The sequence below is a fragment of the Sturnus vulgaris genome, chromosome 36, assembly GCF_052056855.1.
Source record: "Sturnus vulgaris isolate bStuVul1 chromosome 36, bStuVul1.hap1, whole genome shotgun sequence".
Classification (NCBI taxonomy): Eukaryota; Metazoa; Chordata; class Aves; order Passeriformes; family Sturnidae; genus Sturnus; species Sturnus vulgaris.
The window spans coordinates 582497-596104 of NC_142278.1; the positions used below are offsets into that span (position 1 = coordinate 582497).

General features: G+C 63.2%; 1 protein-coding gene across 7 annotated transcripts in view; it reads left to right on the forward strand.

Moving 5' to 3' along the window:
• Window positions 1–13608, forward strand: part of CHD3 (chromodomain helicase DNA binding protein 3) — a 43852-nt gene that overhangs the window by 29478 nt on the left and 766 nt on the right. For 4 of the 7 annotated variants that reach the window (XM_088155276.1, XM_088155277.1, XM_088155278.1 and 1 more), the window contains 16 exons: window positions 346–512; window positions 1080–1257; window positions 1573–1638; window positions 1982–2067; window positions 2274–2407; window positions 3659–3803; window positions 4210–4372; window positions 5144–5256; window positions 5524–5659; window positions 6321–6419; window positions 7289–7402; window positions 8166–8274; window positions 9136–9268; window positions 10318–10513; window positions 12126–12289; window positions 13248–13377. In XM_088155276.1, the coding sequence (XP_088011402.1) occupies window positions 346–512; window positions 1080–1257; window positions 1573–1638; window positions 1982–2067; window positions 2274–2407; window positions 3659–3803; window positions 4210–4372; window positions 5144–5256; window positions 5524–5659; window positions 6321–6419; window positions 7289–7402; window positions 8166–8274; window positions 9136–9268; window positions 10318–10513; window positions 12126–12289; window positions 13248–13377 (2133 nt within the window). Of the gene's footprint in view, window positions 1–345; window positions 513–1079; window positions 1258–1572; window positions 1639–1981; window positions 2068–2273; window positions 2408–3658; window positions 3804–4209; window positions 4373–5143; window positions 5257–5523; window positions 5660–6320; window positions 6420–7288; window positions 7403–8165; window positions 8275–8686; window positions 8748–9135; window positions 9269–10317; window positions 10514–12125; window positions 12290–13247; window positions 13378–13608 lie in introns of those variants that run through there. The other 3 variants (XM_088155279.1, XM_088155281.1, XM_088155282.1) reach the window with 3 other exon arrangements.

A 13608-nucleotide genomic window follows, 5' to 3' on the forward strand; every position in this document is an offset into this window, starting at 1 on the left:
ATGTTGGGCTGGACTGGGCTATACTGGGCTATGCTGGGCTGGACTGGGCCGTGCTGGGCTATGCTGGGCTGGACTGGGCCGTGCTGGGCCATGTTGGAGTGTGACAAGGCCATGTCACATCATGCTGGAGCATGACAAAGCCATGTCAGGCCATGCTGGGCCACGCTGGGGTGTGACAAAGCCGTGTCACATCACGTTGGGCCACGTTAGCGCGTGACAAAGTCTGGGATGTGACAAAGCCACGTCACGCCATGCTGGGCCATGTTGGAGTGGGACAAAGCCACGTCGGGCCATGTTGGAGCGTGTGTGGCTGTGTCCCAGCGTGTCCCTCGGTGTCACACGCAGGTGACAACAAGGAGGAGGACAGCAGCGTCATCCACTACGACAACGAGGCCATCGCGCGGCTGCTGGACCGGAACCAGGACGCCACCGACGACGCCGACGTGCAGAACATGAACGAGTACCTGAGCTCCTTCAAGGTGGCCCAGTACGTCGTCAGGGAGGAGGACAAGGTGCGATGGGGACACTTGGGGACATGAGGGGACACGGGATGGTGGAGCCTGGAGGGGGTGGAGGTGAGAGATGGTGGTGGGTGGAGGGCTTGGGGACAGTGGAGTGGGGACAGGACTGGGGACATTGGGATGGGGACAGTGGGATGGGGACAGTGGGGATGGGGACAGGAGTGGGGACAGTGGGATGGGGACATTGGGGTGGGGACAGTGGGGTGGGGACAATGGGATGGGGACAGTGGGATGGGGACAGTGGGATGGGGACAGTGGGGTGGGGACAGTGGGGTGGGGACAGTGGGATGGGGACAGTGGGGTGGTGGAGGTGAAAGGGATGGGGACAGTGGAGATGAAGGTGATGGGACAATGGAGATGGGAATGATGTGGATAAGGAGAATGATGATGAAGACAGAGATGGAGATGGGAATGATGAGGATGAGGATGATGATGATGATGATGGAGACAGCAAGGACAGGGATGCTGTGTGCAGCACTGACCCCTGACCTGCTGGTGACCGTGGGTGACCCTGAGTGACCCCGGGTGACCCTGAGTGACCCCAGGTGTGTCCGGCAGATCGAGGAGATCGAGCGGGAGATCATCAAGCAGGAGGAGAACGTGGACCCCGACTATTGGGAGAAGCTGCTGCGGCACCACTACGAGCAGCAGCAGGAGGACCTGGCCCGGAACCTGGGCAAGGGCAAGCGCGTGCGCAAACAGGTCAACTACAACGACGCGGCCCAGGAGGACCAAGGTGGGCACTGGGAGGGACTGGGACACACTGGGATGGGACTGGGACACGCTGGAATGGGACTGGGATGCCACTGGGACACACTGGGATGCCACTGGGACAGACTGGGACACACTGGGATGGGACCTGGGCAAGGGCAAGCGCGTGCGCAAACAGGTCAACTACAGCGACGCGGCCCAGGAGGACCAAGGTGGGCACTGGGAGGGACTGGGACACACTGGGATGGCACTGGGACACACTGGGACACACTGGGATGGGACTGGGACACACTGGGAGGCATTGGTGGCACGGTGTCCCCAATGCTGGCCGTGTCCCCAGACAACCAGTCCGAGTACTCGGTGGGCTCCGAGGAGGAGGACGAGGACTTCGACGAGCGGCCAGAGGGTGAGTGTCACATCTGTCACCTCAGTGTCACCTGTGTGTCACCTGTGTGTCATCTGTGTGTCCCCTGTGTCACCTTTGTCACTTGTCTGCCACCTCAGTGTCTCTTCTGCCACTTCTGTGTTGTCTCAGTGTCCCCTGAGTCCCTTTTGTGGGCCCAAGGGGGTTCAGGGTGGCCCAAGGGGGTGTCACGGTTGCCCAAGGGGGGGTCAGGGTGGCCATGGAACGGTTTGGGTGGCCATGGAGGGGTTTGGGTGGCCCAAGGGGGTGTCACGGTTGCCCAAGGGGGGGTGAGGGTGGCCCAAGGTGGGGTTTTGGGGGGTGCTGACCCCTCCCCTCCCCCCAGGCCGGCGTCAGTCCAAGCGGCAGCTGCGGAACGAGAAGGACAAACCCCTCCCCCCACTGCTGGCCCGGGTGGGCGGCAACATCGAGGTGAGGGGACATCGAGGGGGTTTGGGGACATTCCTGGGGACATCCCTGGGACTTGGGGACACTGCCGGGGTCACCTCCAGGACGGGTCCGGGGGTGCTCGGACACCTGAGTGATCTCTCCCCACTCAAATCCGAGGGTCAGGGGTCACCTGGACCCCGATGTCCCCGATGTCCCCGATGTCCCCAATGTCGCCTGTGTCCCCCCAGGTGCTGGGGTTCAACACGAGGCAGCGCAAGGCGTTCCTGAACGCTGTCATGCGCTGGGGGATGCCCCCCCAGGACGCCTTCACGTCCCAGTGGCTCGTGCGGGACCTGCGCGGCAAAACCGAGAAGGAGTTCAAGTAGGTGACACAGGGGACAGCTGGGGACAGCGGGGAGGGCTGGTGGCATCAGCGACAGGTGGTGGCATCAGGGACAGGAAGGGGCGTCAGGGATGGGTGGTGACATCAAGGACAGGTGATGTCAGGGACAGGTGGTGGCACTGGGGACAGGCAGGGACATCGGGACAAGACTGACACCAGGTGGTGGCACTGGGGACAGGTGGTGGCAGAGTAGTGAGGTGTCCGTGTGTCCCCATGTCCTTTGTGTCCTTTTGTCCCCATTTCCCGTTTGTCACCTTGTCCTTATTGTCCCCATGTCCCCTCATCTTCCTCTGTGTCCCTGTGCCCTCCGTTGTCCTGTGTCCCCTGGTGTCCCCCAATGTCCCCAATGTCCCCGGTGTCCCCGTGCCACGTGATGAGCCCTTACTCAGCCGAGCGCCGTCGCTGTCGGTGTTCCTGGGGAGCGGACGAGGCCGTGTCCCCCTCAGCCCGACACAAAGCCACCCCCGATGTCCCCATGTCCCCTCGGGGGGCCGGGTCTGGCCCAGGGGACGCCAGAGCAGTGGCAGGTCCCTGCCGTGACCGGCACAGCCCCAAGGGGCGCCGTGACGAGGGGACGGGCTGATGGTGCGGGGACACTGGGGACATTGGGGACATCAGGGACACTGGGGACATCAGGGACATCAGGGACATTGGGGACATCAGGGACACTGGGGACATCAGGGACATTGGGGACATCAGGGACAGTGGGGACATTGAGGATATTGGGGACACTGGGGACATTGGGGATATTGAGATTGGGGACACTGAGGACACTGGGGACATTGGGGGCATCAGGGACATTTAGGGGGATTGGGGACATTAAGAACGTTGAGGACATCAGAGACATTGGGGACATTGGAGACACTGGGGACACTGGGGACATTGGGGACACTGGGGACATTGGAGACAGGCTCCATGGGGACAAGGGACCTTGAGACTTCAGGGACAGGATCTGTAGGGACAGTGACCTGGGGGCAGGGTGGTGGCAGTGACAGGGGGTGGTGGCAGTGGTAGTGACATCGGGTGGTGGCAGTGACAGCGGGTGGCAGGAGGTGGTGGCAGTGACCCTGGGGCAGTGGTGGTGGCAGTTGGTGGCAGCGGGTGGTGGCAGTGACCCCGGGGCAGGGGCGGTGGCAGTGACAGGGGTGGCAGGAGGTGGTGGCAGTGACCCCGGGGCAGGGGCGGTGGCAGTTGGTGGCAGCGGGTGGTGGCCCTGAGCGCTGTCCCCAGGGCCTACGTGTCCCTGTTCATGCGTCACCTGTGCGAGCCGGGCGCCGACGGCTCCGAGACGTTCGCGGACGGCGTCCCCAGGGAGGGGCTGTCCCGGCAGCAGGTGCTGACCCGCATCGGAGTCATGTCCCTCGTCAAGAAAAAGGTACCTGCACACCTGGGGACACACCTGGGGACACACCTGAACACCTGGGGACACACGTGGGAGCACCCTGAACGCCTGGGGACACACCTGGGGACAGCCAGGGACACCCCTGGAGATACCCTGGGCACCTGGGAACACCTGGAGACAGCCCTGAACACCTGGGGACACACCTGGGGACACCTGGGTGGGATTTTGGGGTTGGTTTTGGGGTCCCTTGACCCCCCCCTGTGTCCCTCCCCAGGTGCAGGAGTTCGAGCACATCAAGGGGCGCTGGTCCCTGCCCGAGCTCTGGGGGGATTTTGGGATTTTAGGGTTGGTTTTAGGGTCGGTTTTTGGGGTGGGTTTTTGGAGTTTTTGGGGTTTTTGGTGGTTTTGGGGTGCCCTGACCTGGTTTCCCCCTCCCCAGGTGCAGGAGTTCGAGCACATCAACGGGCGCTGGTCCCTGCCCGAGCTGGCCCCGGAGCCCAGCGCCGACTCCAAGCGCTCGTCCCGCGCCTCCTCCCCCGCCAAGACCGGGCCCCCCAGCCCCGAACAGAGCGGCCCCCCCAGCCCAGAGCCCCCCACGCCCGGTACCGGACACGGGGGGACACGGGGGACACGGCTGGGGACATGGGAGGGACATGGCTGGGGACATGGGGACACGCAGAGGACACAGCTGGGGACACTGGGACAGGGCTGGGGACACGGGATGGGAATGGGGACATGGAGGGGCATGGCTGGGGACATGGCTGGGAACACGGCTGAGGACATGGGAGGGACATGGGGGGGACATGGCTGGGGACACTGGGACATGGCTGGGGACATGAGGACATGGCTGGGGACACAGCTGGGGACACGGCTGAGGACATGGGGACATGCAGGAGATACGGGGAAATGGGATGGGAATGGGGACATGGCTGGGGACACGGCTGGGGACATGGGGACATGCAGGGGATAGGGGGAAATGGGATGGGAATGGGGACATGGCTGGGGACATGGGAGGGACATGGCTGGGGATATGGGGGGACGTGGCTGGGGACACTAGGGGGACACGGGATGGGAATGGGGAAAGGGGACAGGATGGGGACAGAGGGACAGGAGATGGGGACAGACAGACAGGATGGGAACACGGCTGGGGACATGGGATGGGAATGAGGAAAGGTGACACAATGGGGACAGGTGACAGGTTGGGGACCAGGGACAGGATGGAGAGTGGGACACGAGGACAGGAGGGGACAGCGAGGTGGGGACACAGGGACATGGGGACAGAGGGATTGGGAGGATCCAGGGGGACAGGGGAGGGACACCAGGGGACAGGGGGACAGGATGGGGACAGATGTCCTGCTGTCCCCTGTCCCCAGCCACGCCGGCACCCAGCGAGCGCGGGGACGGGCCAGGGCCACCCCTGGACAGGGACGATGGTGACACCAGGGACGAGAAGGAGCCCAAAGGCCCCGAGAAGATGGAGACAGATGTGAGTGACACAGCTGTCCCCAAGCCTGTCCCCAGCACGTCCCCTCCCTGTTCCCAGTCAACTTCTCCTTGTCCCCATTTCCATCCCGTCCCTGTCCCCAACTCTGTCCCTACCCCTGTCCCTGTCCCCAACCCTGTCCCTGTCCCCTCTGTCCTCACCCTGTCCCCACCCCTGTCCCCGTGTCCCCCCCTCAGTGTCACCCTCGGAGTGGGGGGGGTGATGTCCCGGTGTCACGCCGAGGGTGACACCCCCTCCTTGTCCCCGCAGCCTCCTGTCCCCGAGGTGCCACCGTCCCCTGGGGATGGCAGCGAGGCCGAGGGGCCCCGCAAGGGGGACGAGGACGAGGGGCCTGGACACAGAGACCCCGAGGCCGAAGGGCCCCCGGCCCGCGAGGAGCGGCCAGGTGAGACCCCCCAAATCCCCCCAAATCCCACAGAACCCCCCAAAACCCCCAAATCCCAGAACCCCAAATCCCCCAAAAGCCCCAAACCCCCAAAATCCCAGAACCCCAAATCCCCCAGAAGCCCCAAACCCCCAAATCCCCCAAATCCTGGGAACACCAAATCCCAGAACCCCAAAACCCCCAAATCCCCCAGAACCCCAAACCCCCCAAATCCCCCAAATCCTGGGAACACCAAATCCCAGAACCCGAAATCCTGGGAACTCCAAATCCTGGAAATCCTAAATCCTAGAACCCTAAATCCTGGGAACACCAAATCCGGGAACCCCAAATCCTGGGAATCCCAAATCCTGTGAACTTCAAATCCTGGGAACCCCAAATATTGGGGAATCCCAAGTCCTGGGGAGCACCAAGTCCCAGAAACCTCAAATCCTGGGAACTCTAAATGTGGAAACACTAAATCCCGGGAACCCCAAATCCTGGGAACCCTAAATCTGGAAATCTGAAATCCTGGAAAACCTAAATCCTGGGAACACCAAATCCCGGAAACCCAAATCCCTGATCCCCCAAATCCCAGCTCCTCAAATACCAGCACCCCAAATCCAGGGGAACCCCAAAAACCCCCAAACCCCAAATCCCTGACCCCATTCCCCCCCCCCCGCAGGTGCCGAGGCCGAGAAGGGCCCGGGTGGGGACAAAGGGGACGAGAAAACCCCGGAGGAGGAGCCCAAGGAGCGCCCGGGGGACCCCGACCCCAAAAGAGGTGCTGGGGGTCTTGGGGGGTGCCTGGGGGTGTCTGGGGGGCTCAAACGTGTCCCTGTCCCCCACACGTGTCCCTGTCCCCACACGTGTCCCTGTCCCCCCCAAACCTATTCCTGTCCCCCCACACGTGTCCCTGTCCCCACACGTGTCCCTGTCCCCCAAACCTGTCCCTGTCCCCCTCACACGTGTCCCTGTCCCCCACACCTGTCCCTGTCCCCACACGTGTCCCTGTCCCCCCACACGTGTCCCTGTCCCCACACGTGTCCCTGTCCCCCCCAAAACGTGTCCCTGTCCCCCCACACGTGTCCCTGTCCCCCCACACGTGTCCCTATCCCCACACGTGTCCCTGTCCCCACACCTGTCCCTGTCCCCACACCTGTCCCTGTCCCCCCAACACGTGTCCCTGTCCCCACACGTGTCCCTGTCCCCCCCACACGTGTCCCTGTCCCCCACACCTGTCCCTGTCCCCACACGTGTCCCAGTCCCCACACGTGTCCCTGTCCTCCCACACGTGTCCCTGTCCCCACACACGTGTCCCTGTCCCCCCCACACGTGTCCCTGTCCCCCACACCTGTCCCTGTCCCCACACCTGTCCCTGTCCCCATACGTGTCCCTGTCCCCACACGTGTCCCTGTCCCCCACACGTGTCCCTGTCCCCCCACACCTGTCCCTGTCCCCCCACACGTGTCCCTGTCCCCACACGTGTCCCTGTCCCCCAAACGTGTCCCTGTCCCCACACGTGTCCCTGTCCCCACACGTGTCCCTGTCCCCCCACACGTGTCCCTGTCCCCCCACACGTGTCCCTGTCCCCACACGTGTCCCTGACCCCACACGTGTCCCTGTCCCCCAAACGTGTCCCTGTCCCCCCAGAGGAGGCCAAGGCTGACAAGGAGCCCAGGCCGGACCCTCGGCCCAACGGGCGCCGGGACGAGCGAGCGGAGAAGCCGCGATTCATGTTCAACATCGCCGACGGCGGCTTCACCGGTGAGGGGACACTGGGGACACCCAGGGGACAGCAGGGGACACTGGGGACACCCAGGGGACAACAGGGGACACTGAGGGGACACCTGGGGACACTGAGGGGACAGCAGGGGACACTGAGGGGACAACAGGGGACACTGAGGGGACACTGGGGATACTGAGGGGACAGTGGGGACACTGAGAGACACCCAGGGACACCAGGGACACCCAGGGTCACTGGGGACACCCAGGGACACTGGGGACACCCAGGGACAGTGGAGACACTGAGGGGACACCCAGGGACAGTGGGGGGACACTGAGGGGACACCGGGGACACCCAAGGGACAGTGAGGGGACACCCAGGGACACTGAGGGGACACTGAGGGGACACCCAGGGACAATGGGGACACCCAGGGACACTGAGGGGACACCCAGGGACACTGGGGACACTGAGGGGACAGTGGGGACACCGGGGACACTGTGGACACCCAAGGGACACTGAGGGGACACCCAGGGACAGTGAGGACACCCAGGGACACTGGGGACACTGAGGGGACAGTGGGGATACTGAGAGGACAGTAAGGACACTGGGGACACTGAGAGACACCCAGGGACACCCAAGGGACAGTGGGGACATGGGGGGACACTTGGGACAGCGGGAGGCAGAGGCGACACTGAGGGGACACTGAGGGGACACTGGGGACAGCGGGGACACTGAGGGGACACTGAGGGAACTGCGGGGACACCAGGGGACACGGAGGTGGCCCTGACCCCGCGGCCTCCGCAGAGCTGCACACGCTGTGGCAGAACGAGGAGCGCGCCGCCATCTCCTCGGGAAAGCTCAACGAGATCTGGCACCGGCGCCACGACTACTGGCTGCTGGCCGGCATCGTGCTGTATCCTTGGGGAATTCCGGGGGTCCCCGCGGGGGTTTGGGGGGTCCCCACGGGGGTTTGGGGGGGGTCCCTTTGGGAACTGGGGTGTCCCCTGAGCTGGGGACAGTGACAGCACGGTGAGGGTGGCACTGGCACCTGGCTGCTGGCCGGCATCGTGCTGTATCCTTGGGGAATTCCGGGGGTCCCCATGGGAATTTGGGGTGTTCCTATAGGGAATTTGGGGTGTCCCTGTGGGAATTGGGGTGTCCTCGGGGCTGGGGACAGTGACAGTACGGTGAAGGTGACAGCAAGGAGAGGGTGGCATCCATGCTTGGTGTGCTGGATGTGGTGACACGGGGACACAGTGACAGTGTGACACGGTGACACAGTGACAGTGTGACACAGTGACACGGTGACAGTCCTTAGCCCTCAGCCACGGCTACGCGCGCTGGATGTGGGGGATGTTGGGGACAGGGTGACACAGTGACAGTGTGACAGGGTGACACGGTGACAGTGACAGTGTGACAATGTGACACAGTGACAGTCCTTAGCCCTCAGCCATGGCTATGCGCACTGGATGTGGGGGATGTTGGGGACAGGGTGACACAGTGACAGTGTGACAGGGTGCCATGGTGACACAGTGACAGTGTCACACAGGGACACAGTGACATGGTGACACAGTGACACGGTGACAGTGACAGTGTGACAATGTGACACGGTGACAGTCCTTAGCCCTCAGCCACGGCTACGCGCGCTGGATGTGGGGGATGTTGGAGACAGGGTGACACAGGGACAGTGTGACAGGGTGCCATGGTGACACAGTGACACGGTGACAGTGTGACACGGTGACACAGTGACACGGTGACAGTCCTTAGCCCTCAGCCACGGCTACGCGCGCTGGACCGACATCCAGAACGACGGCGCCTTCGGGGTCATCAACGAACCCTTCAAGGGCGAGGCCTCCAAGGGGAACTTCCTGGAGATGAAAAACAAATTCCTGGCGCGCCGCTTCAAGGTCAGCGCCCGCAGGGGCACCGGGGTGACAATGAGGGTGACAATGAGGGGGGCACCGGGGTGGCACCGGGGTGACAGCGAGGGGGCACCGGGGTGACAACGAGGGGGGCACCGGGGTGACAACGAGGGGGGCACCGGGGTGACAACGAGGGGGGCACTGGGGTGGCACCGGGGTAACAGCGAGGGTGACACCGGCGTGACAGCGAGGGGGGCACCGGGGTGACAAGGGTGGCACGGGGATGGCAACCAGGGTGACAATGAGGGTGACACTGAGGGTGGCAGGAGGGTCACGCTCACCCGGGGATCCACACGAGGGGCTGGGATGAGAGGGAAGGAGGCCAAAGGTGCTCGGACACCTGGGTGGGAATTCCAGGTGTTGGGTGAGGTCACATCTGGGCACCTGGGCTGTCCAGGTGTTGGGTGAGGTCAGGGTGAACACCTGGGACCTCTGGGCTTTATGTGATACCTGGGTCAGACCCACCAACACCTGGACCCTCCAGATGTTGAGATCACACCTGAACCCACCAACACCTGCCCCCTCCAGATGTTGGGTTTGCTCAAATCTGAACCGACCCACACCTGGATCCTCTGGGCTTTAGGGGATACCTGGGTTACACCCACCAACACCTGGAGCCTCCAGATGTTGGGTTCACTCACACCTGCACCCACCAACACCTGGACCTTCCAGCTGTTGGGTTTGCTCAAATCTGAACCCACCAACACCTGGAACCTCTGGGCTTTAGGGGATACCTGGGGTCAGACCCACCAACACCTGGGTCCAGGCAATACCTGGGTCAGACCCACCAACACCTGGATCCATGCAATACCTGGGTTACACCCACCAACATCTGGATCCAGGCAATACCTGGGTTACACCCACCAACACCTGCCCCCTCCAGCTGTTGGCTTCACTCACACCTGCACCCACCAACACCTGCCCCCTCCACACGCTGCACCACCCACCTACCCCCCCCCCCCCCCAAACCCCCGTGAACCCCCCCCCCCCGACCCCCAAACCCCCCCCTAACCCCTTCCCCGCGCTCCCCGCAGCTCCTGGAGCAGGCGCTGGTGATCGAGGAGCAGCTGCGCCGCGCCGCCTACCTGAACATGACGCAGGACCCCAGCCACCCCGCCATGGCCCTCAACACGCGCTTCGCCGAGGTCGAGTGCCTGGCCGAGAGCCACCAGCACTTGTCCAAGGAGTCGCTGGCGGGCAACAAGCCGGCCAACGCCGTGCTGCACAAGGGTAAGAGGCGGCAGGGCCGGCGCGCCCGGCGCGGACGCCCCGTGTAGCTCCCGGCGCCTCTGTACGCGTGCTGCAACCATTAAAGAGGGGTTCTGCTCCCAACCGCCGCCTCCCGGTGTATCCTTGCTCTGCGTGCGCTTTCTGGGGGCTGGGAAAAGGGGGTGTTGTTTTTTTTATTTGGGGCCTGGCGGGTGGGAGTAAGCTGGGAGTAAGCTGGGAGTAAGCTGGGAGCGCGCTGAAGGGGTTTGCGGGTTGTGGCTTGGCGCTCGGCGGGGCGGGGCGGGGGTGGGGGGGTTCTGCTGAGTAGATGTGGTGTAAAGCTGGAGTGTGTCCCTAGTGCCGTCCTGTGTGTAACTCTGGAGTAGTTTACGTCTTGATCTTCCCTCTCCCTCCTTCCCCTTCCCTCCCTGCTCACCCGGGGGTTGTTTTTGAGGAGTATCCCCGGAGTATCCGTGCAGTGCATGCTGGGAGTAAGGCTGGAGTAAGGCTGGAGTAGTGCTGGAGTGCCCCAGTGTCAGCCCAGAGTATCTCTGGTGTAGTTAATGAGTAAAGCCCAGAGGACTCGGGGGGGATGAGCTGAGTAAACCTGGAGTATCCCCAGAGTAAGCGAGGAGTATCCCCAGAGGGTTTAAAACCTGGAGTACCCCCGGAGTGTTTAAGGCCAGGAGTATCCCCAGAGTAAGTGAGGAGTATCAGAGGCCCTGGGGCCCATGGCAGGAGTGACCCTGGAGTAAAGGGTGAGGATGCTCTGAGCAGCTCTGCTGTGGAGTATCCCTGGTGTATCCCAGGAGTAACTTTAGTGTGGCTGAGGAATAAACCCGGAGTAGCCCCGGTGCCTCCAGTCGTTACACCTGGAGTAGCTCTGGAGAATACACGGGGAGTAAGTCTGGAGTATCCCCAGAGTAACTCCTGAGCAGGCCCAGAGTAAAGGCAGAGAACACCCAGAGTCACCTCTGGTGTGTCCAAGGAGTAGCCACGGAGTAGCCATGGAGTAGCCCTGTGTGTGCAGGCCTGCAGTAAGGCAGGAGTAACCCTGGAGTATCTCCAGAGTACCTGGAGGAGATACTCAGAGTAAAGAGCACAGTTGGAGTATCTCTGGTGTGGGCAAGGAACACCCGGAGCAAGTCAGGAGTAAACCCTGAGTAACCCTAGAGTACACTCAGAACAAGTAAACCCTGAGTAACTCCAGAGCATACCTGGAGCAAGTCAGGACTAAACCCTGAGTAAGTCAGGACTAAACCCTGAGTAAGTCAGGAGTACATCCTGAGTAAGTCAGGAGTACATCCTGAGTAAGTCAGGAGTAAACCCAGGAGCCCCCCCCGAGTACTCCCAGCCTACTCAGAGCCCCTCCCCCGAGCATGCACCCCCCGAGTAGGCACTGAGTATCCCCTGAGTAACTCCCAGCTCCTCCCTCTCCCCACCCCCCGCTCTCACGTGAGTATCTCCCACCCACCCCATTACCAACCTATGAGTAAGCTGTGAGTAACCTATGAGTAACCTATGAGTAAACTATGAGTAAGCTGTGAGTAGGTGCGGGACGGCCCCCCGGCGCTGACGGGCGCCCCCCGCCCCTGTTTTTGTCTCTCTGTGTCCCCCCCGGCCCCGCTGGCAGTGCTGAACCAGCTGGAGGAGCTGCTGAGTGACATGAAGGCCGACGTGACGCGCCTGCCGGCCACGCTGTCCCGCATCCCCCCCATCGCCGCCCGCCTGCAGATGTCCGAGCGCAGCATCCTCAGCCGCCTGGCCAGCAAGGGCACCGAGAGCCACCCCCCGCCTGTGAGTGACCCTGGGGACACCGGGGACACCGGGGGCATTGGGGGCATTGGGGACATTGGGGGCATTGGGGACAATGGGGACATTGGGGACACTGGGGGCATTGGGGACACTGGGGACATTGGGGACAGTGGGGACATTGGGGACATACCGGGGACACTGGGGGCATTGGGGACACTGGGGACATTGGGGACACTGGGGGCATTGGGGACATTGAGGACACTGGGGACATTGGGGACATTGGCATTGCCACCATGGCATCCTTGGCTGCCTGGCCAGCAAGGGCACCGAGAGCCACCCCCCGCCTGTGAGTGACCCTGGGGACACCGGGGACACTGGGGACACTGGGGACATTGGGGACACTGGGGGCATTGGGGGCATTGGGGACATTGGGGGCATTGGGGACACTGGGGACATTGGGGACACTGGGGACATTGGGGACATTGGGGACACTGGGGACACTGGGGACATTGGGGACACTGGGGACATTGGGGGCATTGGGGACGCTGGGGACACTGGGGACATTGGGGACGCTGGGGACACTGGGGACATTGGCATTGTCACTCAAACTCTGGGGACATTGTTATTGTCACCTTGTCCAGGGACATTGTCACCCGGCCACTCCGGGGACATTGTCACCCTTCCCCAGGGACATTGTCACCGTGCCCTGGAGATGTCCCTTGCCACCATGGGGACGTTCCTCACTACCTTGACAATGTCGCTCGTGATGTTGGGGACACCTTGGGGACATCCCCCACTGCCCGTGGGGACACCCTGGGGACATCCCCACCCTCTTGGGGACACCAGCCCTGCTCTGGGGACACCTCTCACCTTGGGGACATCCTGTCCTGGGGTCACCCCTCCCCTTGGGGACACCCTTGGGCGTGCGGTGGGGGGGTGGGGGTGTCTCTGGTGACAGCAGGAGGTGACAGCCGTGTCCCTGTGTCCCCTTTGTCCCCAGACCTTCCCGCCGGGGCCCTACGCCACCCCCCCGAGCTACGGGGGCACCTTTGGGACCCCCCCGGCCGGAGCCCTCCCCCCCCCCGGGGGGGCCAACTACAGCCAGATGCCACCCGGCTCCTTCATCTCCGGTGAGGGGCCCGAAAAACCGGGACACACGGGGCGAGGGGGGCCCGAAAAACGGGGACACACGGGGGGAGGGGGGCCCAAAAAACCGGGACACACGGGGGGAGGGGGGCCCAAAAAACCGGGACACACGGGGCGAGGGGGGCCCAAAAAAACGGGGACACACGGGGGGAGGGGGGGCCCAAAAAAAGGGGACACACGGGGGAGGGGGGCCCAAAAAACGGGGACACACGGGG